Below are 24,703 nucleotides of genomic sequence, written 5' to 3' on the forward strand. Positions count from 1 at the left end.
GTACCGTAAGAGATGCTTGGGGGCAGATATTAGGACAATCTTTCCAGTTGTCAGGACAGTTTAACATTAGAACAGATTGTCTGGGAGATGAGACATTTCTGTCACTGGCTCTATGTAAGAGATAGGACAGACACCTGTCAGGGTGGCACAGAGCAGGTGCCAGGTGGCCTCTAATACTCCCTTCTAACCCTCAGTCGTTCACCATGCTTTGGTCTTTAATGGAAGAGAAAGTAGTAAGGGACACACGTTTCACTTTTATCTCTTGCAGATGGCCCCTAACAGGCCTGACACCAGAGGCAGAGAGATGGAAAAACACAAGGGGGACATCAGTTAGCTATCTCCAACTAATTTACAGGAAGCTTGTGTGGCCCCATCAGACGTGTGGCCTCTCCCACCATACATGCAGCTAACTGTGAAAATTAGAGAGCTGAAAGATTTTAAACTCTAGGTTGAAGAATAGGACCCCTCACTTTCCACTTAAATGGTAGTCTGCAAGCTTATATTACACTTGAAATAATTTAATATGAAATATGTATTTAATAATATGGTAGCATGGAGAGGTGCTGAATAGGACAAACGTAAACAAAAAGAGGTAGCAATAGCCTGTACAATATTGTATCCGCTGGGTACCATTTTTTTATGAAATCCTAGTCTAGGCTTCATTTGCCTTTGATTTACTTAAGAGTGTAAGCCTCTTGAGAGATTCTCCAGTACATTCATACACCACAGTGCCCTGGCCTCTAAGCGCTATCACAACGCAGCGATAATTATAGCGACGCTGGCTTCTGCACACGTCTGTGTTGTGGACAGCTGATCTCCAAAGGGATGCGCTCATCTTTCCTCAAGCTCCTGACAACGGCTCACATATAAACCTGGCAACACACACGCAACAACGATGCCAGCCTCCTTGCAGACGCATTGACATGCAGCAGGAACCCTGGATACCGTATGGAGCATCTAGGCAGATGGATGGACATACGTATAATCTGTGTGCATCTCTGCTGATGTAAATGTCCCAGTGCAAGAATTAACACTCAAGTATATGGTTTGCATTTGAGGCACTAGAGAATTTTTCTCTCATAACATAAATAAAATACATTCTGAGCATCTTGGGATAAGTATAAGGCCATTCTAATCTTTTTATTTTTTCCAAAGAAAAATAATGATTCCATATCCTGGCACTGTGCAAACAATTAATTAACCTAATGAAAATGAAAGGTCTAATTGCTCAGTATTATTACGATCATTGGCAGCCAGGAGTGACCAAGGAATAGGCGCTTGTCCTACTGGTGATAAAGTTCAACTTTCTGGCTTTTCAGGCTTTCTTGACTTAGGAATATCCAGCCAAAAAAAATTTTTTTTTTGAAAGATGATGTCATTCTCCCTTCCACATGCTCAGAAACTAGCAGTATTTGAAGACATCTGAATGAGCTGTCATATAATAAAAAACGATACCCAGCTGGCGTGAAATGACCTGGTTGAACAGAAGTGAATAAAGCTGTAACTTGCCCGGGTTGAATGAGATGGTGTCTTCTCCACTGTGTGTCTCCCGCCAGAGACCTGACTCACGAGGTGAGAGTGCTGCAACACAGAAGCTATCTTTTTTTTTTAAAGAACGCACCTAGAATTCAAGTATGATCATCCTCAATGCACCTCCCTCTTCAATGATCCGTTGTTATCCAAACAGAAGAACGCTTTAAATTTATGCAGATTATTTTGTTCACTGTGGTTAGGATCATGAAGAGTCAGATTAAAGGAGCATAAGGAACTGAAGGGGTATCATTCCTGCATACCCTGTAGCAGGGAGATAGAAAGCAGATGCTGACTGAACACTGACCTAGCCTGAGAAGTATGGGACCAATAATTCTTCCTTTAAGCAGCTGATTCTCACAGGAAAATCCTCCTGCCAGGGAGAGAAATTCAGCTTTAATTCTATTATCTTCCTTGCACAGAGCCTGGCAACTGAAGACTATTGTTTAAAGACAATGTGGGTGACGTCTGCTCTCGTTTACCCCTGCAGAACCCCATCGACTGTATTATAGAGGGTTTCTTGGGAAGCCGTGACAGCAAACTTTTGAGGGTGATTAAAGTTTAAACTTCATGATGGGCACTTTTACTCTGTGCTCCAGGCTAGCACCCAGAGCTTCAGGACATGCCCATACACACCCAGAGCTTCAGGACATGCCCATACAGAAGACAATCCTTACCATCCAATAACAGGCATTTACACGGGAAATATGGCTTAACGGTAAAACCAATGCTGATAGGTAAGTTCCTATCTTAGGGCCTCTGCATCATCCTTTGGCAGAGTTTAGTACTTTGAATTGACAGCAACAGGATCAGAAACCCAAGCCTGTTTCTGGGTGACCACCTGTGCGAGGGGGGAGAGCCCGCTCTCTCCTACTCTTAGTATGCCAGCTGTACAGCGCTCCAGGGGACGTTACTCCCTCCCTGTGCGATTTAATAAACTGCAAAGAGCAAGGGTAGGGTTAGACCTATGCTTCTTCCAGCCCTGGGGACGCAGAGTGAGAGCAGTCGGCATGCTTCCCCAACAGCAGGAGTGAAAGTTTCTTTATGCCATTGCAGCAACTCACTGGAACACCAGTGAAAGACTCAGCCACTTTGAGAGTTTTAATACACTCCAAATTTGTGTTGTGTTAACTGCACGTTGCCTTTCCAGAGATGAGATGCAAATATACTAGTTTCTGAGGGGAATAAAAAAAAAAAGAGTAGATTACAATATAGAATAGTACAATCCTGTAAAAAAGGTAAGAACAGAAAACACGGACTGGTGGCTGAGGGTCGCTGCACTGCACAATCATCCTCTTAGCTGCAGAAGTGAAATGAGGAAGAATGCCTAAGCCTTACTGAAACCATTTCAGGTCTGTAACCATTTGTTTATGCAGCTGGTAAGAATTATTAAAGATGCTGCTGAGGACTTTGAGACATTAAAAATGACAAACCCAAAGATGTCATAGCACGCGCTGTCCCTTGAATGACTCAGTGTCCCAGCAGCCTTTATCAGGGTGGCTAACAACGTTCTGCTTATCTGAATACAGCCGTTATTTAACCTTTGATAGACTGCTACTCATCAACCCTTACTGATAAAAAAGAAAACCTTAGCAAAACAAGGGGTTTGTTTTTAATTTATTCTGCAAATCTACCAACTCATTTTATGAAAGTATGAAATCCTATGTGGTTACATTAAACAGTTACATTACAATGTATACAATACAAACAACAACTACAAAGTTATTTTTAGATACTCTCTTGAATAACAAGTAGATTTTGCATTATTTAAAAAAAGCTATAAAGAAAAGATAAAATAGCCTCGTGATTGTCAAAGACTTCAGTTTAAACCAAGAAAACCTCTGTGCAACCTTCTTGCCCTACAAAAAGTTAGAGAGGAACAGTGACATTTGCATAATTGTTCCATGTTACTTTTCAGTTAGTTGCATCAAAGAATAGTTCACAAATTGTTTAGAAATGAGTGTCAGCTTTCTTTCTCTGGAAATTACATTTACTGTATAACATCACCATCATCCTTGCTTTCAGATGCATAAAAATTCTGCAGTATAGTTTGTAAAATACACCAGAGCTTCATATCTGCTCTAATTGAATTCAGTGGGAATAGGATCAGTTCCTACATTTAATAAGTACTACTGATTTACTGAAATCCTTACAAAACAGCCGCCTTCCCAGGAATGAAATTAATTTAGGAAACCAAATAGTATATCAATTCAGTAAAATTCATAGTTTTACTATATAGCAGTTGACACAGCAACTGCTTTTCTGAGGATCTTTATGCATGACCATTCTTCCCTCTTCACCAGAAGAAAACTGGAAACACGAAGACACAGAGTAACCGTGCTGAGTTAGAACTCAGAGCTGTGTAAATAAAAGGTAAAAAATAAAAAAAAAAAAAATCAAAGAACAGATTGAATTACTCCAGAAACTGTTCTCCTGACACACCTCTAGTGTCATTTTGCTGCATGTAAGCTGCCACTTCTGATGAGACATCTGCCAATCACTATTGCGTAACTGCTTCTTAGGAAGCGTTTAAAAGGAGCTTTGATTTTGTAGCTGCATCTCTAAATTGCATATGTCATATGGGGGCAAAACGTCAAAGATGCTATTGCCACATGTAATGCGACAGTTTCCCAGAAGCCAAAACAGCTGTTGAGAGGGAAAAAAGGCATGTGCAGGTACAATCTTGATGGCTGGTGGTGCAAAGAGATCACAACAGACCATAATCTCTTGCAGCCTTTATCTCCTTGAACAAGGACATTCAAAATGGTATAAACCCCCAAAACTCCACTCATCCACATGCAACAAATCTGGAGAGCTCACTGCATGCAGCACACGAGTGAGGCCAGCCGCACCTCAGCAGAGCTTCTAAGAGAAGTAGGCATTTATCCGTAAGAGTATCTTTTAACACTAAACACCAAAAAAATTAAAAGAACCCCAAGAGGTAACACAGAAATACATAAACTTTTCACCTGGATATAAAGTGCATCTAACTGTGGAGGCTAAAAAGAAGTACGGTTGAGGACAGTGTCTATTGTAAGTGTCTACAGCAGGCGTTATTCCCCTGAAGCAGATAATGCTGCCTAAGTCTTGGAAATGGTACCAAGCTGATGGGAGCATTACTATGACCAAGGCTAGCAATTTTTTCTCTTCTTGACAAACGTAGCTCTTACCAGACATGCCAAAGTCTAGTCGACTGCATTTACTGGTGGCTGACTACAGAACCTTCCCCAGAAGGTATTTTAAAATGGTAATGGAGGCTTCAACTTCCTGTTCTCTGACATGATACGACAAATATAATTTGTTCAGACCCTTCATTATGAGGATGCATTACCTCAGAAGGCCCCACCCTGTTATTACCACTATGCCTCATTTTCCATCTCCTTTCATGTAAATGTAACGTCAAATCATCCTAAGAATCTTGAGCAGCCTTCCAGAATGACTTGTTCAACTGACATTTTTGTAATAATACGGAAAAGAAAAAAGAGTTGTGGGAATTTAAATGGTGCTCCTGTTGCCAAGTTGCTAAAATGATATGGTGATATGCTTCCAGTAGTTGTACAAAATTAATTTGTGGAGTGCTTACAAGCCTTATGTCTAGTAAATCTCAACGTGATATAAAATGCTATTTAAGTGATTCAACTTAAAAAGGTTAAGGAGAAAAAAAAAAAACAGCACCAAAGAGTGAAAGAGGAGACTAGCTTCTTTTCTGCCCTGATTCCTCGAGGCTGGAGCTCTACAGCGGAGGAACCGCGTGGGAGAATCCTTGGTTAAGAACGTATGGGCACGTGTCAGCACCTGCGCCTCTCCCTTCTGCCGCTCCTCTTCAGCGGCTGGGAGAGGGTATGTTCGGAGAGTTACTCCGCTCCTGTAAACAATGGCTGGCAAGCAGCAAACCGGGGGCTCAGCCTGCCCCTCTGCTAAGCCCTCTCTCTTCCACCGCTTTCTGAAAGTACTAACCAGAGCTAAGTGAATAAGTGTCACTACTTTTCCCCTCTTTTATTATGTTTTTCAGAAAGAACTGCCTGAGATTTCTAATCTGTAGATTAATCCATTTTAAATCTTGTCACTACATGACCACGGTGTCATTCCTTTCTCACAACAATGTAAAATACATTATAATACTTTGGAGTTTCAATAGTGAGTGAAATCAGCAGTCAAAAGAAAGATAGTATCAGCAGTATTGACTTACTGTTCTGTTCTGTAAGACAGAACCAGGGTAAGGCGCTTTGGCAATCAGCACCAAGTTTAAGTGACAAGCTTTGCAACAACCATTTGCTTTCCACACACCAGAGTACACAAGCTTTCTGCAGGTGCATGGAAAACTGAGACCTCCAGGTTGTTCTCTAAGCTGCTTTTGAAACTACAACAATTCATTTAATTCAGCAGCAGATCCTGGTACTATTCTTTTTCTAAGCACACTATATTTTGATAGCAGCACAGAAGCACACTACACACAACAGATTTGTTCAAGCTCACCGTGGGTCTGATGGGCTACGCGCATCAAGAGGCGATTCAGAAAAAGCACACAATTCATCAGGACAACATTAACTAAAAGTAATTCAGGTTTCACTTTGCGAAGGAAGAAACAGTTCATGAAGGAAAAGATCTTACCGCAAGTTGTTTTGCTCAACTTGGCCACTTACAATACAGTATGAGAAGCTACGGAGGAGTTGAGGACAAAGAATTCCTGTTTTGTAAATATTTTTAGTATACTATGCTTGCTTTAAAAAAAAGCCACTGCACAATACTCCAAATGGCCTTCCCTAACAGACTTGAAATCAATAGATCCAACACTGAGAAAAACAGACGGAAAATACAGATTTCAGTAGTAGTTCTGGCACCTTGTTTTTTGGAAAAGAAAATTCTTGTGCATATGTGACTGAGGCAGCTTTTTTGCAGATCTCTTTCTTGCAGTATCCTTGGGTCACCTGCACGTTGTTCACCACAGCGTACCGCTGGACTCAGCAGGTGCCTTCCTCGGAAGGAGCAAACTGGCAGCTGTCATGAGAGACTGTGTCAATGCTCTGCACTTCTGACTGCGGGTGAATGGACACCTGAACAGCTATCTCCTGGCCTTGCTCATTCATGGACCCATCGTCTGAATCCCCAGACGGTGAATCGCTGCGCTTGATCTCCGGGTTGATGGGGTATATCGCAGCTTGGGCACTACAGGCTTGGGTTTGTTTCACCTCCTCACCAACTTCATCGGGATCATCAACTCGCACTGCCTCAAAGATCTCTTCCATGAACGCCCTGCAGTTAAGGATCAGTGGTGGAAGGGGAATACTTCTCGCAAGCTCTTCGATATAGCGAGCAAACTCCATGGTCTTAAACTGAGTGACTTTGGCCAACTCTAGTGTTTTGGCAGATGTAATGATAGGAATACGCTTGGCTATCTCAAAAGCCTTCTGAAGCTTCTCAGCCCCTTCTGTCCTGAAGAACTCATTAATAGCCTTCTCCGTTTTGCGAAGGTGACTGCTCATCATGCACAGACGGGTGATGTTTAAAATGAGGGTGATGGCGAAGGCAACTAGGCATACAATCATGTAGTAAATACTCATGTCTCCTGAGGTGAAGATAACCCTCAGGGTGACTGTGTAAAACAAGGTGCCATTACGATTAACAGCTGCACACGTGTATCGCCCCCGGTCAGCAAAGTTGACCTTTGTGATGTTAAGGGAATTATCTGCAATCCACCACCGTCCACCTAGAGAGTCAAAAGAAATAAACTGAGCTAACAAGATCAAAATAACTAGGTAAACATAATGCACAGCGTTTGTCCCACCGTTAGCAGGCAGAACTTGGAAGTAAACAGTCCATTTCTAGCACAACACAAAGAGTCCACCCAAGGATGGAATTTTCCTTTTCATGATTACGATACAGAAAAGTACAACTCGGATACCAATCCTACTGCTTTACGGTACAGACTTCTGCATACTTGCTACTCTGTTTATTCTGCTTTCTATCATCTGTGCTTTTCTTTTGAGTTTCTTGTGTTGGACTGCTAGTTCTTTCTGGCAGGGAATCTAATTCTTAGATACCATGTTTCACCCATTCTGTAACAGTATGTTGGAAGACTCTCCTCTATAAACTTTAATTTTCCATATGTTCTGACACAGAAGTTAAGTGACCCATGAAAAGATCAGTTTGTAAAAGGCTCAGCTGGCAAAAGAGCCTAGGATTTTCTTGAGACATAGCTTTCTGCTGAGCATACAGTGCTAATATACAGAACTCAAACTGATACAAACTGTAAAAAGAAATCAATAAAGGCAGCTAGCTTTATGGAGTATTTCCTATGTGTTTACAACTTGGGAGAAAAACTCTTTTTCACAGCTTGCACGTCTAATTACTCTACTTCAAATTAATTTCCAGATGGCATTTTATCTACAAAAAGGTTACTGAATAAACTTAAAGCAGTAAGATGGCCTCTGAGAAGGTCCTACCAGTTCACTCAATGACTTCGTTAATACTGATACAGTAAACGATACTCTGTGGAGCTTCCAAAAGGTATTATTTTCTGAAAATTAAAAACTAGAGGGACAGAACTGCAAGAGCCAACGCTAAGAAAATATACTCTCCCTCTGTATGAAAGGTTTAAACAGCACGTATTTCCTCCTTGGCCGTTACAAATCAAGTTGGTTTCCACGGTGTCACTGGTGCATAAACGAGGAAATAAATATTATCAAGTCTCCTCATGCTTTTAAAAATTCTGTAATGAAATTAGAGCACCAACTGCCAGCTAGAAAAGGTCACAAATTGTGGAGAATTGTGTTTAACAAGTGTTTGGAAAGATATAATATTAATAAACAGAAAGAATAAATAAAAATATCAGTAACTGTGTTTGGTAGGATGCAGATTCAGTTCTTCTACACTGAATAACGTGATTTCTCTTGAACAAAACAATTCTCCAGGGCATTATAGCAGCAAGGATGGGCTAGGGACAAAGGAACTCAGGTACAATTCCTGCTCCACCAGATGCCACATGTCCGTGGGAAAAGGGCTTGGTCTTGCTCTCTCCCAATCTCCCAACTGTAAAAAAGGGGAGGATAGCAGGAAAAAGACAACAAAGTCCCAGAGGTTTTCAGAAACTATATAAAAGCGGAATGCTGAAGTACATAAAATAGCAGAAAAGCTCACCTTCATCCTTTTGTTCAAGCAGGTGTCCTCTGGAGTTATACCAAAGAATATATTCATATTGGCTGATGTTCACTTTACATTCAATTAAAACACTGGTCCCCTCCTTGGCTATGATATCATGGTATGCTGGAGAGTTTACTAACGCTTGAAATACTGGATGAAGTGATGTATTGAAAGACCTCAGAACAACCGTCCTGTTAGGAACTACATTTTCCACGGTAAATCCAACTGCAAGATCAACACTAACAGTCAAAAGTAACAGACAGCAGCTGAGCTTCATGGAAGGCTAGAGAAAATTCTTTTTTCATTTAATTTAAAGAAATGAGGTTATATGATATTAAGCCGTCTGTATTACTCTGGGATAGGAGAGGAGGCTCTTCATTCGTTCCGTGATAGAAAATGTCTTCGATCCAAATGCACTTTCAAGATCATCAGTACTAAGTATGGAAACTGGAAATCCAGCTGAAAAAAAAAAAAAAAAGAATTAAGTTTATTAACGATAGCAAGCTTGTGGCATATTCAAATTTCATTTCCAGCAAACAGATTTCGGTTAGCGTAATATAAACTGTCAGCTGCGAGGTTCCAAATTGGAGCTCTGCTTGGAGCATAGTAATGAAATGAGGGTAAGAAGGCATTAGCACAACCTTCAGTGCTCTAGATGTTCATCTTCCTATCCAAAATAATCAATCTCAGGAACAATAATCATTAAGGGAGAAAGGTTTTAAAAAAAGAACAGATAGTTCACACTACTTGAAATGCATAACTAACTTTAGGGTCAGAAAGAGAATTTTGCATTTTTTAACTGAGTTAAAAGCATTTTCATAATAGAGGAAGAGAAGCAAGAAAGAGGATATAATTTCAGCCTCCCTCCTCACCATTATCAAAGTACTTTTACGTCCTGGTTTTCCAGTGCTAGTCCTTCATTTAGCATCCCGAAAAAACAAAGCACTCATACACGAAATTGTTAGCATTTATACATACAATTATTTCGTTTTAAGGCATAATCAGTGTTATATGCCTAAGTAATATATAATGCACTTATAGTTATTTGTGTTAGGAAAATTCTGTTGGTAGTTACCTACAAACAAAAAAGGGAAGTCTCTTTCTGAATATCAGAACCTTGATGTCTAAATATCCTTTTTTGCCATCTTTCTTGCTGCTGCTGCATTATCTGCCTTTTTTTTTTTTCTTTTATAGTAGGCTCCTACTGAAAATCTGTTACTTTATGCTGCTACATCTCAGTGGTCCTATCTTCTCATCTTCAGTATGCCAAAATCTGCCTCATATTTCACAGCACTTTGAAAAATTGTCCTGTTTAGGGATAGGATCCAGACTCTTAAGATTAATGTGCACACACGATATTTTATGTGCACAAGATATTTTAAGACATTAGGATAAAGCCCTTATTTTGACTTTCTTTCCACATAAGGATTTTTCTTTTTTAAAATCCGGACCAAAGTCAACATGTAACAAGAATGAGATGACACCGACACGAGAAAATGTGTAATCAATTTTCTTTCAAGCCTGACTCAACAAAATTTCTAATCCAATATGCATTCCCTGAAGTTATGATTCCGTCTATACTGCTCCAGAGCCACAAAAAACAATTTACAAAGTACAGAAGTCATCATCTAGAACAGTTATTGCAAAGTATATCTCACTTCACTCCATTGACTATGTGACTTCAAATTTATCACCTTTTCTTCTACCAATAAGAAATGCTAGAGGAGTTGCATTTCATAAATATCACAACACAAAGAAGCAATTTTTGTTAATAAGAAATGCAGACACTTCTTCCAGAACCACTAGTTAACACCACCTAAAGCAGAGAGAAATTTAATCACTCAGAAAAATAATTTACGATGAATAAATATAGCTGATTTACACTAATTCTCTTTTTAGCAGAGGTAAATTAAGCCTATTCAGGAACGGGAAAGTTTGCTGATAACACACTACCCAGTGTTACTTTTCAGTTTTTTTTCAGTTAAACTTTTTCAGTTAAAGCTAATTTGTCCAGGGACAAACCAGATCCCAAATTTGACCTCTGAAGAGAACTATACATCTGACCCATTTCTGCTGCAGCTACTGCCAAAATCAGTTTAATGAAAAAGGGAAAGAATACAGCTGTGTCCAGCTCTCCTTCACGCTTGACTAACCAACTCTCACATGGAAACCTGCAAGGAAAACTTGAAAACAGTCCCCGCACTTTTTCCTTTGTAAACAGCAATCAGCAATCTCTGCATTCTTTTTTTTTTTTTTGTCCCTACTCTTTTTTTCTATCTCGATTCTTGCCTTTTCATTTAAGATGAGCTCAGCACAGAGAAGAGCACCACTTGCACGGTGCTTGCACCACTCTGTTGAATAAGCAGTCTTCCCTTAGCTAAACAGTTAAGAGGACTAAGGTTTCTTTTGCTCTTGTTCTCCACCAGTTATACTTTGGGGAAAGCGTTACTGAGCTCTGTCGCCTCTGGAAAAAGAGCATCCTAGCCGCATCAAGTGCATAAGTCTGAAAAAACAATATTAAGTTTGCTGCTGACCAACAATTATTTTGCTTGCGGCATTGGTTTTTATTTTTTTGTTTTTAGATCCCTTGTATTTTCAGAGCGATGTACAGACATTTTCATAATAAATTTAAGGCTGCCGACAACAGATTTGCTTTTCTTGGTAACCATTTGCAGATTCCTTAAAAATAGGCCGTGGATTGCTGCTGGTTTGTGGACCACTACTTGAAAATTTTGACCTTTGGACTACCAGAGTTGCCACTTGAGCATCTGTCACAGTTTGTGCTAGCAAGTGAGGAGCTGCGCTTCTCAAATCTTCAGCATACATTACTCAAAAGCCCAGCTGTCTTGAGTTAAAAGTACCACTGCACATTAATGTTAATGTTTCCTTTTACGCAGTCAGGACTCGACTTTAGAGCATTTAATGCAGTTATAACATAATAGCTCTGAAGCGAAGACAAACTGTCATCCTCATTATTGAATCGAACACACAGAATAACTTCCAATCTTCCAAAACAATAACCTCCCAACTAATAACGTTCTATATTTATTAGAGAATAATTCCAGTACCTCCTGTACTTCGCCTGTGTTATTTTTGTCATTTTAAGTTATTAAATTTAAATTATTAGATTTCCAAGTGTCCGTGAGACTCCTTCTAAAATGACATCAGAAAGCTCAGCCAATTATTTAATGCAAGAAATATTGAGCAATGTTTTCCTCTCATAACAATAAGATAATCATCTTCAGTAACTGCATATGCTCTCCACTATATTTGCACCAAGTGCATAATGCATAAAACATTGGTGGTGATGGGTCATTGCATTTCACTATTAAACTCTTCAAGGTCTGATTTATTATAAATTGTTTGTCACATTTCGCTTTTGGAAAACCCATTATTGTTAAGCAGACAATGATCCCTCATTGCTGAACGCCAGAAAAGATAATGATCTGCAAAACACATATTATTCAACCGTTACACTTATGTAAAACAGCTGCTGGAGCTGATAAAGGATCCAAGAAGGATAAAGTGTGAGCAGTGCCAACATTACAGATTTTTCAAGGAAGTATTAAATTCAAGTAAGATGAAACATGCAGAATTGAAACTGGATATTTTACAGCCGAACCTGAAGTTGAGCTCAATATATTTAACCTCTATTAAACCATAAGTTGTAACAACAAATAGTGGTGGAAAGCTAAAAATCCATGATGCTTGCACTTCTATGAGTCATCTTTGGCTCTTACCCTGAAAAACGTACGTGTGTTTAACTTAAAGCACTATAAGTAGTCCCACTGAGGTCAACGGAAGTACTGATAGTACTTAAAAACACACGTATTTATAAGCCATTGCAAAACTGGGGCCCAGGAGGCTGCAAATTATATAGCTGTGCATTCACTGGCTATAACATCATTTCATACCTGCAGAAATGGAAAGCAATAAACCAAGATACACCTCACAAACCACAGACTGTTCTAAATAACCGCTGCTTCTGACAAACAATGCGGAAATGTATTCTGGCACTTACAATGATTTCAAAACAAGCTAATCTGTAATAACGTGCACTAATTATATTTGACCAATGCTTTTTGCACACAGACCACCACCCTATTTGCAGGCTGGCTTCCTGCAGAAACGAGGCTGATCTGATCATCCTGCCGGTCCCCACCTTTCAAGTCTGCCAACGCATCTCAACAGCGTTTCAGAGAGTCCTGAAGACCTTGGTCCTGGCAAGTCTGCAAAAGCGGGCAGCGTGCTGCTCAAGGCAGACCTCACGACCGAAGCCAGCACGGGTCAGGCTGCAGAGCGAGCTCAGCCTCTCTTGGGCACCACAGACCGCTGCACAGCGGGAGCAGCCTCGGGGCTGGCTCCCCGGCCCTGCGCCCCTTTCGCACCCGGAGGGAGGGAAAGCAGCAAGCGCGGGCGCCCCTCGCAAACGGCAGGGCAGACCGGCGGCGCGCGGCCGCCTCGGTGCCGCGCTCTCCCGCCGTACGCGGGCGCGGTCCGCGCCACGGGGATGACGCGCGGAGGCGGAGGGAGGCAGCCAGGCCTCAACGCGTCTCCCCACAGAAGCGGACGAAGCGGGCAAGCGAACGCGCCCCCCACCCGCCGAGAGGCCCCGACCCCGTGTACGCTCGGGGTCCCCCCGCGACAACCCCCCCCTCCCCCCAGTTACCGCTGCTCAGCGGTTCGCGGGGAGCGAAAAAGAGGAGAGGCACGAACACCGCCGATGCTGTGACCTAGGCAACGTGACGTCACTTCGGTGTGACGTCGCGCCACGACCCCCAGCCCGGACAGGGCTTCCAGGCCAGACCACGGGTCGTGGAGCCTCCCGGGGCAGCCACTCTGCGTCACGTCACTCTGACGCCACCAAATCAAAGCTGGCGTCATCACAACGCAGTGACGTCAGAGAACATCGCTCCCCGGCCTGAGGAACGACCCCACCCGGCCGCGGCCCCGCTGCCCGAGCACCGACGTACCCCTACCGCCGCCGCCGCCGCCGCCGCCGCCACCCGGACGTGCTTCTCCTGGCGGCCCTTCCGGGCTGGCCCCGCGCTTCCGGGGTCAGCGAGCGGGGGCCGCTCTGCCCCGCGCCTCGATGGTGCGGTCCGCCTGGCGGGGTGTCGGCGCTGACGGGGCGGCGCGGCCGGGTGAGGCGGGGGCGGGGGGGGGGAAGCACGGGCGTCCCGTGACGGGGGGCGAGGCCCCCTGAGGGAGCCCGGGGCCTGCGTGGGGAGCAGGGGCGCGGGGAGGCCTCCTTGGGGCAGGGGGTGTCCCCGGAGGGTGCCCCGGGTGGGGGCAGAGCCGTGGGGTCCCCGGGGGCGGCCTGGCTCGCCCCGGGCCTGGGCTGCCGGTGTGCTCCGGGCTGAGCCCCCCCCCCCCCCCCCGGGCTCCCCGCCAACGCGGGGCCGCAGGGAAACAGGGTGGGGGTCCCGGGCTGCTCACACAGCGCTGCCCTTGCAGCAGGGGCTGGCTTCATCTCCCTTAAACGTATGATTGTTCTGTAGGTGAAAGGAGCTGCCCGGATTGCATCAGCGGCCGCCCCTCGGGGCTGGAGGGCTCCCCCGGCCACGGCAGCGACCCTGGACCGCGGCGTGCGGCGCGCGCCATCGCCCTGCCTGCCTCCGGCTTCTGCGCTTCTCCTTCCTGGCTCGGGCTTGGTGAAAGCTCCCACCGCGGAGCCAGCGAGAAGGAGAAGGATCTTCCCTGCCTGCAGCTGCGTGCAGGCCTCGGCCTGGCAGCCGCGTCGCTGTGCACCCCGTCGGCTCTAGATGTGCGGTGTCAGGTAGGGTTGCTGTGGCAACCTGAGCATTTTTCAAATTCCAGATGGTGTGAACACCCTGAAGAAGCTCGTCCCTAAATATAGAAGCAAACCAGTCACCGCCTCATACCTGCCCAGCTTTCTAATAGCTATCCCCGTTCGTATCTGATATCCCTCGAAGCAGCCACTCCAAGCAATTTATTTTTGCTTTTTTTTTTTTTTGTGTGTGTGTGAAGCAAGCCGTGGGTTAAACTATCTGAAGACTTTTTGTACCTTCAGTTTACTTTTCAGAATCATCAATCTATTTCTTTCCTGTGGAGAGGGTGTGCTAGTTAGATAAAGCCACGTGTTTCTGTGGGACTTTAAACTTCCAAGTGTGACGCTTCTGGTTAGGTATAACTCATTGTACAAACTCACTTAAAAATATGACTTGTTTATACAGGAATAAGGAATATGAGTCACAAGAAGAAGGGATTTCTATCTTATTTGTTTTTAGTTATTCAAAATACAAATATGACGCTCTTAAACGAATGTCAATGAGTACAAAGGAGTGATTATTTTTTCTGCTTTGCTTTCTTTGAATGTTGTAGTCATGTCTGAAAAAGACAGCAGTGAAAATCTAAAAGAAGAAGCCTCTCATGGAGATGAAAATGAACAGAAACCTGAGGAACTTGGCTCCACTGAGAGTAGTGAACAGGGAGAGCAAGAGCGTGAACCTGTGCCTATGACTCGGAAAAGACCTGAACCCAAACCCCCAAGTCAGCCTGCTGCCACAGCAAAAGCACCAGCTGAAACACTCAAGGTACATCTCTGTGCTAGCCCTGTGTCTTCAAGTTTCACAGTTTTATGCACAGAAGAATTCTGACTGTAAGCCTCGCTCCCCTTCTGAAAATTCACACTGCTGTTTGTTTGGGGGGAAAAAAAAAACCCTTCAGAAAAATTACATGTCGCAGACTGCCTGTGTTCCCCTCCTCCCCTCACCATACACACGTGCATCTCCGTTTTCTGCTTTTCTTCATTAAAGGTCTCAGATTCTCCTGCTGCAGCTCAGACAGGGTGGGGATACTGGGGAAGCTGGGGGAAATCGCTTCTCTCCACTGCATCTGCTACTGTTGCTACTGTAGGTAAGGTTCTTTCTGTCACTTGATAAATATTTTAGCCATGCTTCAGGTCTCCAGCTAGTGCTTTTGAATGGAATTTCTGCTATAGAAGCAGGGGTTGGAAAATGTATTTTGAACAGGGGGAGGCCAGAACAGTAAAAATGGATATACAGCCATGATCCTCTTCTTTTTCTGCTGAGGGATTAAAAAAAATACAGTTATATCCAATGATTAAAGTTAACATTACTGTCTTCTCTAGGTCAAGGCATTTCAAATGTCATAGAAAAAGCAGAAACATCCCTTGGGATCCCCAGTCCTAGTGAAATCTCTTCAGAGACTAGAGATGCTACAAAAGGTCAGTTTTTATTATGTAAGAAGAACACTGAAACGTTTCTCATAACATATCAGCCCCCAAATAGCAGCATCTTACTTTGCTCCTTGAATATTGAGGTAGATACCTCTTTATGTGCTAATAAGATATTCCATTGCTTACTGCTGCTAGCTCCGAAAAGTCTTGCGGGTAGGAACGTAATCCCCATTCTAGCACTGCCCCTGGCTAACATGTGCTGTTTGTTAATTTTCTCCACTCTGCACCTGACAGGATCTTTCTGGGGGAGTGAGGAGGTTAACTTTCTTCCTTCTAATGCAGGAAGTGAGAATCCTGGTGATAGCTGCACAGATGCAGTTGATGATGGCACTTCCTTTCCTATCACTGGGGCTCTTGGAGTTTTATCAACCATCTCTACTGCTGTCCAAAGCACAGTGAGTGAGTTGGGAAGGGAAGAGCAACAGGGTTAAGAGAGCTTTAGGGGGTTTTTTGCCTTGTTTGCAGCCTCATAACAGGAAATCTTTAATTCTTTTGTGAGATGAATGGTGAGAGGCTATCTGAGCCTTCAGACACTCTTTATCCTGTGTCTTGCTTTTAACTGGCACCTTATGTGTAAGTTGTCTTGAATTTTGATAATTTTGAACTAAATAACAGAGAAGGCCGACAGAAGAGTGTGTGATGTATGCTTTTTCGTGCACGTCACCTCTGTACTCTTCTCTGACCTTTTCCTTTATAGTATTAGGCCGAATGCAGGGTCAAACTAATTCCTGGAATAATTCCACTGACTTCCATAGAACTGCCCAGAGATTAAAATCCATTCTCCTCTTCAAAAACTGCTGTGAAACTAGCCCAAATTGCTTGGAAATCAGCTTGCTCCTGTGACCATGGGAGATGCACTTCAAAGGGGCCCATTACTCATAGAAACTGCACTTTTATGATCTGCTGTCTTGTCAATTTGCCCATGAATCTGAAAGAGATGCAGATGGAAAGCTTGCTGCTTCTTCTAGGGCTTGAACCAAGAGTTTAGCAACCAAAGCGCACAGGTCTAGTGTTTTCTCGTTTGAAGGAGAAGAACTGAATACTTCAATGTGAGAATTGTGTGTAAGTGTAGGATGACTCATACTGCCATGCTGAGAACCGGCTTGTTCACAAAATAAAATCCATTTTCCTTCAGATTGCTGCAGCTGCCTGAGTGCTACCTTAAACTGTGGAATGATTGTGTATTGTAGCTCTTTTCATGTTCTTCTTCTCTCTTTGTAGTGATTAGGGTTGAATTTTGGGGTGATGAGGTCTGATTTGGCTTGTATGTGAGTCTCTGGCCTATAACATTGCCAATGTAAATCCCCCAATTTAATTTCTTCAGCTGTAGAGTCTTCTGTGACTTATATGCACTGTCTATATCCAAATCTACTTCCTAGGGAAAAAGTGTTATTAGCGGAGGTCTGGATGCCTTGGAATTCATTGGGAAAAAGACAATGGATGTGATAGCTGAGGGGGACCCAGGTTTCAAAAAAACGAAGGGCCTAATGAGCCGGACCTCTACACTGTCTCAGGTATGGCAGTTCCATATCAGCTCTTCACTGATATCTCTCACTTCTTTCTTCTCTTGTGGTCCTGTTATTAATCAACCGTTTCTTACTGTTGTGCCAAAAGCCTTGTCCTCCCTTACTCTGTATCTTCAGGCATTGACCTAAGTCCTCTGCTTTTCTTTTTCAGGTCTTACGAGAGGCAAAGGAGAAAGAAGAGCAGCAGACAGCTACTGAGGTTACCATGGTTACCGAGAAGAAAGCCCATTATGGGTTACTGTTTGATGAGTTTCAGGGTCTTTCGCATCTGGAGGCCTTAGAGATGCTTTCCAGAGAGAGTGAATCAAAGGTAATGGCCTTGAGCAATTTTCTCTCTGTTTTGAGTTCAGCTGAGCAGGAAAAAAAGATAAATATATGTACAGGCATGCAAAATCAAATACTCAGAAGTCAGAACTTGCTATAAAATGATTGATTACACAACTTTACTTTCACCCCCCTACATTATGATCTGGTCTTTACCTTGGCAGCATTGTGTCCTGTTTTCAGCACGTAGAGCCTTTCTTTTTACCCAGCCAGCCTTACTTCTTGCATTTCTTCAACAACTTGTCCCAAGTCGCCTTCTCCTCGTACCAGCTTATTTATTGCCTTGGACTGGGGGGGAGGAGAGCATCACAGGTACAGTGGAAACTATCCCCCGTGTCCCTGGGCAGAGAGGAGGGCAGATCAGCAAACAATCTGAGAAATACTTCCATTTTTCATAAAATAAATGATTTGAATAGCTGCTTAAGAATACATTATTACCTGAAGAGGCTTTGCAAGCAAGTCTCCCCCACTTCTTCCTTCCCACAGAAAAATGCCCCTTTCTCACTGGTATGAGCCTGATGTTTTTACGTGTGATGTAACGCAGTGCTGCATCTTCGATCTTGTTTTTCTTTCGTGTTGGATTCATGAGTCTCTCTTTGGCTGGCCTGCCCTGACTAGGTAAAATCGGTTCTAAATGCCCTCTCCGGGGAACAGTTGGACACGTTGAAGGAGGAAATGGAGGAGCTTAGAGAAGCATTTTCATTAGCTGAATTCTCTGAAGAAGAAGAGGAAGAGAAGAGGGGTAAGAGTCCGGGTTCTAACTGAAATTCTCAGTGCAGAACCAACCAATGTGCATGATGCCATGGTTAAATTATTCTTTAACTGTATGCTTAATCCCAAATCCATCCTTGGCCAGGAGCACGACAGGTAGTCATGGCCTTTGTCTCTGGAAAGCTGCAATGCATTAATTCTGTAGCAGGGACTTCTTGCCAGAGCAGCATTAGAACTGCTGAGTTCCTGGGCGATTCATACAATAGACCTCAAGCCAAGACCCAAATGCAGATTTGTTGAGTTTCCCTGACCGTAAGGGAAAGCCTGTGAGTAGAGTTGTTGAACCTGCAAGGGAGGGAGTGATCTTAGCTCTTTAAATGAGCGTTAGCTACAGAGGCCAAAAGACTCAGAGGTGCCTCCATCTGCAAGAGCCATCTTATTCTTGAGGATTATGCAGATTTAAATGTAAATCTCTTCCATTGCTCTTACCTAAATGGCTCATCAGGGAGGGCTCACACACCTGCACTTGCTACCGTTTAACATTTAATGCATCTTTTATATTTGCACGTTATGAATCTCACAGCCTTCCTCCCCCTGTTAATATCTGCCCTGCCACATGTAACAGCAGAACCATTGGTAAGTGATGTTTCAGAGTCTCCAAGGTGATGTGCAAGTTAGTGCGTTATAAAATACAGGGTTTGTTCGTTTGGGTTGTAGACTATCTGTAAAAAAGGAATTACCTTAGCTAAAAAAACAGGATTGAGAAAGCGAAGGCTAATCTGGCACGGGGGTCTCCAGCTTTTCAGAATTTGCCTTTTAAATTGTATTAAAAAGACCAGGTTTGATGTATCCTTGCCTGAGTGAATGATTCAAAGAAGTGTGGGAAACAGTTGACAGACTTGTGCAGAACTAGTTGTATATTGAAGTGCTGCTTATTTCCTGTATTTGTCTGTTGTATGGATTTTTTAAACTTTTCTTTCCTTTAGGTGATGAGGAATTCACAAAGGAAGTAACAGAGCTGTTTTCAGAATTGCATGTCTCCACAAAGCCAGACAAGCTGATCATGGTGAGTTATTTCTCGCCTTCTAAAAGGTGGAGAGCTTCCTTGTGGGAACTGTTTCTCAGTCCTGCTTTGCTTGTGAAAGTGTTAAAGGCATGAATACAAGCTGTATCTTGGAGACTAGTACCCAAAGGGATGGGCCCTTTCCTTTGGTCTTAGAGGGGCAAAATCACGTTCTCTAAAATAACTGGCTCTGCATCAGTAGGCACCAGTGTGTCTCTCTGCCTTATCACAGAGCAGTAATGTCCAGAGCTAGGATCAGTAAGCCTTCAGCCACCAGTGAAATCAGCCTGTAGTCATGAATTGAAGCCCTGGTCTTGATTCAAGGCAGCTGATTCTTCACAGAATCACAGAACGGTTGAGGTTGGAAGGGAGCTTTAGAGATCATCGAGTCCAACCGTCCTGCTCAGGCAGGGTCACCTAGAGCATTGTGCCCAGGACCCTGTGCTCAAAAATTGGTATGAGGAAGCATTCCCTTCTTGTCTTTTTTCACTACCCTTCAGATCCACCAAGTGGCAGCAGCATTCTGCAGACGTGTTTTTTAAAGTGCTGCTGCTAGTCATGGCCTTGCCGGTAACCCCGGCAAGGGGTTATGTGGGTGCTACAGAAATGATTGCATTCAGGAACACGAGAGCAGCCAACCCTCTACAGAGCTCTGAAGGCACTAGGATCGTTTCTCCTGGTTCTTCTCTCCAGCACAGGAGTAGTAGTTATCTCCTTCCTCCAGGGAGATCCAGTACTCCATGCTTTGTGGAGAGCAGGAGGGCTTCATTCCAGGCATTAAATACTATGGCACATCCTCATACAGGTGAGAACATCTGCTCATGAATGGTTAGCACAATTCAACACTGATCTTTCTAAAGAAGAAGAAGAGAGCAGAGAAAACCAAGTAGAATCCAGAGATGGTGACCATAATGCTGAAAAATCAGTAGAGGTAAGTGAGCAACGGAAGAGAGGATATCTAAAAGCAGACTGTATCTGGCTGTTAAGTTGTAGCTGTGATCTCAAGAGCTTATGGTTTTCCATTTCTGAATGCAGATGCTGAGGTCTGAAAAACAGTGTGGTGGTAGTACGTTGCACAATTTATTTGCTTTAAATAGTAAAAGCTGCTAGATTTTGTATGGCATGGGGGATCTTTTTAACTCTTGCAGGATATTCATGCATTTGCCATTAGAAGCCTGGCTGAACTGACAGCATACTCCATTGAAACGTTTCACAAAACTGCAGCTTTATTCCTACATGGTCAGAAGAAAGAGGTGACAGCCACAGACCGAGCCAAGTGTCTTTCACAGTACGTTCATCTCTTAACTAATACCTAGCATATAATTGGACTTAGGCAGGCCTCTTGAAATTCTCTCTTGAAATTCTTGAAATCTGCATATATATATATATATATATATATTTGAAGTTGCCATGTGTGACATCGCCGTCTTCCAGCAGAATTCAGCTGTCTGTTTCTCTTTCCAACATAAAGACATTTCATCATGAGAAAGAGAAAACTCAGTTGAAAACTCTCATATAGCTAAGAAGAATTTTTTTTTGCCCTAAGCTTGTGCTAGTTAGTCAGATATACAATATTTAAAATGATAGAAAACAGTTTGTAAAAGTGATTCTTAATCACCTCTTTACTAATTATTTAGCATATTAGGTATATAATATTGTGAAATTATTAGACTAGTTAGTGGACTAATATTACCAGTAATGCATGACACAACAGGAGATTTTTCTCTATCTTAGGAAATACTTGGCAAGTATATGAAATACCTAGTACTTTCTAATTCAGAAAATGGCACTTACCAGTAATAAAGTTAGTACTGTTCCTTCTTGATTGGATGTTTGTATCCTCTGAACAGTGTTTCATATCTTCAGCTTCGTGGTGTGTTTCTTTTTTTTTTTTTCCTTTTGCCACCTTTCCCCACTGTAATTTATTTTGGGAACTTCAAGATCTTCATATGCTGTTTAAATGTTATACATCAGTTTTGGCTTGATTTTAGCTTTATATACATGGAAACAAGACATTTGTGTTTTAGAGGAACACAGAAAGAAAGTGATTCTCTGTAGAAGGTGTTTTACTACGTAATTTTTCCACTTTTCTTCCACAGAATGACAATTGTACTGTGTAAAGAACTATCAGCTTTCTCTAAAGAGTTTACTACGTGCTTAACGACTGCAGGGGTAAGAATTACATCACAGTTCTTAGGGATGATAGGTTAGCTGATCACAGCCTTGGGATTTTTACCACAAAGTGCTTTTTGTGCTTGCTCATTTATACATGCAGATTTTTGCCCTGTGAACTCATCTTCTGGGTCAGTGTTCCCCAGACTGTGGCAGCTCAATGTATCTTGAGCTTCTGAATGCATCCTGCTGCATTCTGCCTGGCTCAGAAATGGAGTGGGGACTGGTGCTGACAGTGCTTATGAGACGAATGAAAATAAGATTTATGTTCCTTGTTGTAGATTTTACAAAACACTCAGGTGTTATTGAAGATAATCACTATCTCTAAATCCTTCAGCTGTCCACAGTTCATGTGAAGATGCAATGTGTGTATTCATGTGGGTCCTGCTTTGGGCTTATGTGGGTTACTTTGTGCTTATTTGCATGCTACAGGGCAGATCCTCTGCAGCTTGTGACTCGGCTTTTCTGGCGTCAAGGGAGCAGTGGTGATTTTAAACTTGCTGAGGATTTAGCTTTATCTTGCTTGAAGAAATGTGATCAAATTTTCAATCAGGATAATGTATGTCTGATCTCTGCAGGTCAAAGAGAAAGCAGATGTGCTTAATCCCTTAATCACTGGAGTGTTTTTGGAGGTCAGTTATGCTGAAGTTAAAACTTTAAGCTAATACTTAGAAAACGGATATGCTAGTACTTCCACTTCAGTATCCGTATGCATACCAAGTTTTCTAACCAATCTCTAAGGTTTAGTTTGCCTATCTGATAACCTACCACTTTTACTAAATACCTAAGAATAGATTTGCACGAGACATGAGTTGTTTAGTGAAGAGTGAGGCTGTATTGCTGTCACAGCTGACAGTTATAGGTCAGAAGATAGATTAGCTGCTCAGCAGTCTAGATTTCCAGCATTTTAGTGGGAATTTAGATGCCTGAGGTCAAACCTTAGACAAGGTCATAAATTAGTGTGTAGAAGTCTCAACACTTCCCAGCTGTTCTGTTGCCGCTCAGTGCTTACAAACTTCTGAGGTGTGGCGGGAAAAGGGTATTTCCTGTTCGTGTCTTCTTCCTTCCTGCCACAGTATGTTTCTGCTTCCCTCTGAAATGAATAGTTTTCATCTGTTATCCAGAAGAGTATCCTACATTTAGACTGCAACAGATCTTGTATAGCAGCTTTAAATCAGTTTCTTTTGTCTGGTGATATACAGCCCCTCAAAAAAATGTACTATAAAATGCATTGCTAGAATGAAACTTGAAAGACTCAACAAGCAGTAGGCTTCTGTTTCTTATGTACATTAATCAGTGTTGTCTGAAATGAATATATGATTAGTGAAGCTGATTTGGTAGCATAATTATTCACGTATTTGTTTTGATTTTGTTTTCATAGGCTTCAAACAGTGCTTCATATATCCAGGATGCCTTTCAGCTCTTGTTGCCTGTACTGCAGATCTCTCTTATTGAGGCTAGAACGGAATTATTGCATCAATAAATACTCCTTCTAATTAAGAACTTTTTGACCTTCCCACTTCGTAGTTTTCATGCTGGAGAATGGTATAATGGTCGATGTTAAGGGGAAAAATTAACTCTGATCACTGCTACTACAAGAATGGTGATTAAATGCGGATGGGCAAAGACAGCTCTGCAGCTCATTGAGAGATGAGATTAGCATAGTCCAAACTGGAGGACAATGAGAGCGACTTAAAGTGCAGACTGTTTCCCTGTTTCCATGGACTGTCTATATCTTTTCACTCAAATCCCTCTGCTGTGTGTGTTAAAAAGCTCTTTGGAGAAGCTCTCTGGACTGTGAAGACAGTGCTGGAGAAAAGAGTAGCAGCTGGCTGATTAAAGACTTAGCTAAAACAATGGTGTGATTTTTAAGTTTGAGAGGCATAATTAGGTTCCTAATAGCTCTGTGTTGGTATTGAAATGAATATTGAATAGCAAAAAAAATATTTAAAAAAAGGAAACACTTATGATTATGAAACTTATGATTATGAACCTTGCAATTCTTCGATTTGAAAGACTAGAACAGAGTATTCCTTATGCTTTATCAAAGCAGTGTTGCTAAAGAGAAGCCCCAGCTTCCTAAAGATGTCTGTTAGTGACTCACGGATGTGGGATGGGGACTTTCACCAAGGTCTTATTTCTCCTCCTCTTGCAGAATGCTTACTTCAGCAGGAGCTGGGAAAGTGCTGGTCTGGCCCTAAGAACATGGGTGCTTTGCTTCATAGCAATAAATAAGAAGTGGCTAAAAGGGGTTGGTTCCTGTATGGGCAATTTAATGAGGTAATTTAGCAGGAGGATTCCCTTCTTTTAATGCAACTTGACATGCCAGTGACAGACGGATCACAAACGCCGGTACCGCTTTTCTTCCATTTCTGTGTAAAAACACTGTAATGCAATTCTCCTTCTTCTTCTTCTTCTTGGAAGATGTATTGAAGTGTGTTTGGGGGCGGGGGGTGGGGGGGAGAAGCAATTTGACTCTGTTAGTGGGAGTCCTCATTTGTCTCGGAAGCTGCTCCACATATGATACCTTTTCCTTTGTGCTGTGAGAAGTTCCCCGCTTTGTTCCCTTTCACAATTTTTATCTTTTGAGCTTCCCCGTTGGGAAGGAACAGCGAATCGCGAGAGCAGAAATGCGCAGCTTAAATGAGACTTAAAGTCCAGAATAGCTTACCATAGGTGGCTGACTATCACACCTGCCACTGTGTTTGCTCATTGGTAACAATGATGCTCAAATCCCATTTTTAAAATCTACTGAGTTTAGTAGGTCTTGCAGACTTCTGCTATACTGAAGGCTTAATGCCCCTCTGCTCTATTTGTGCAGTAGGGAAGTGTTTTTATGATTGGACTACCTTTTGGCTAAACTGGAAAAACTTCTGCTTTAGTCCTGGTTAGGCTGAACAGATCTCCAAGGGAGAGCCTTTTTCTGTTTTGTTTTTTAAAAGAAAACTCAGCTTGACAGGCGTGTGACTGGAGGAAAAATTCTGCACTACAATAAACTTTATTTTCTGTCTTGTT

At 42.6% G+C, this 24,703-nt stretch overlaps 2 protein-coding genes across 5 annotated transcripts; one reads left to right on the plus strand and one right to left on the minus strand.

Annotated features, from left to right (window-relative positions):
• Window positions 1–3,130: 3,130 nt before the first annotated feature.
• MFAP3 (microfibril associated protein 3) lies at window positions 3,131–13,652 on the minus strand. 3 transcript variants are annotated; one of them, XM_068959191.1, is made up of 4 exons: window positions 13,340–13,652; window positions 12,833–12,899; window positions 8,668–9,129; window positions 3,131–7,237 (listed from the first exon to the last, which is right to left on the minus strand). In XM_068959191.1, exons 3-4 carry the CDS (start codon window positions 8,945–8,947, stop codon window positions 6,492–6,494), a joined length of 1,026 nt encoding a protein of 341 aa, XP_068815292.1. In that variant the 5' UTR covers window positions 8,948–9,129; window positions 12,833–12,899; window positions 13,340–13,652; the 3' UTR covers window positions 3,131–6,491. The 3 variants fall into 3 exon arrangements, with proteins under 3 accessions (XP_068815292.1, XP_068815290.1, XP_068815293.1); XM_068959189.1 differs by lacking the exon at window positions 12,833–12,899 and having other exon boundaries at window positions 13,340–13,647; XM_068959192.1 differs by lacking the exons at window positions 12,833–12,899; window positions 13,340–13,652 and adding an exon at window positions 9,746–9,978.
• Window positions 13,615–24,703, plus strand: FAM114A2 (family with sequence similarity 114 member A2). Of its 2 annotated transcripts, XM_068959187.1 has the most exons (15): window positions 13,615–13,814; window positions 14,172–14,449; window positions 15,016–15,227; window positions 15,450–15,549; window positions 15,785–15,880; window positions 16,175–16,287; window positions 17,272–17,406; window positions 17,570–17,728; window positions 18,361–18,484; window positions 19,440–19,519; window positions 20,322–20,447; window positions 20,665–20,804; window positions 21,616–21,688; window positions 22,267–22,320; window positions 23,070–24,703. In XM_068959187.1, exons 3-15 carry the CDS (start codon window positions 15,018–15,020, stop codon window positions 23,169–23,171), a joined length of 1,512 nt encoding a protein of 503 aa, XP_068815288.1. In that variant the 5' UTR covers window positions 13,615–13,814; window positions 14,172–14,449; window positions 15,016–15,017; the 3' UTR covers window positions 23,172–24,703. The 2 variants fall into 2 exon arrangements, with proteins under 2 accessions (XP_068815288.1, XP_068815289.1); XM_068959188.1 differs by lacking the exon at window positions 20,322–20,447 and having other exon boundaries at window positions 13,712–13,814.

This window comes from Struthio camelus, chromosome 13 (genome assembly GCF_040807025.1).
Source record: "Struthio camelus isolate bStrCam1 chromosome 13, bStrCam1.hap1, whole genome shotgun sequence".
Classification (NCBI taxonomy): domain Eukaryota; kingdom Metazoa; phylum Chordata; class Aves; order Struthioniformes; family Struthionidae; genus Struthio; species Struthio camelus.

Excerpts from the sequence above, each read along its gene's own strand:
- MFAP3 (XM_068959191.1), bottom strand. The coding sequence starts at position 8,947 with ATGAAGCTCAGCTGCTGTCTGTTACTTTTGACTGTTAGTGTTGATCTT. Across the intron at positions 7,238-8,667 it reads GCTTGAACAAAAGGATGAAG|GTGGACGGTGGTGGATTGCA; the intron begins GTGAGCTTTTCT and ends TTGACTCTCTAG.
- FAM114A2 (XM_068959187.1), top strand. The coding sequence starts at position 15,018 with ATGTCTGAAAAAGACAGCAGTGAAAATCTAAAAGAAGAAGCCTCTCAT. Across the intron at positions 18,485-19,439 it reads AGAAGAGGAAGAGAAGAGGG|GTGATGAGGAATTCACAAAG; the intron begins GTAAGAGTCCGG and ends TCTTTCCTTTAG. Across the intron at positions 19,520-20,321 it reads AGCCAGACAAGCTGATCATG|GTGAGAACATCTGCTCATGA; the intron begins GTGAGTTATTTC and ends ATCCTCATACAG.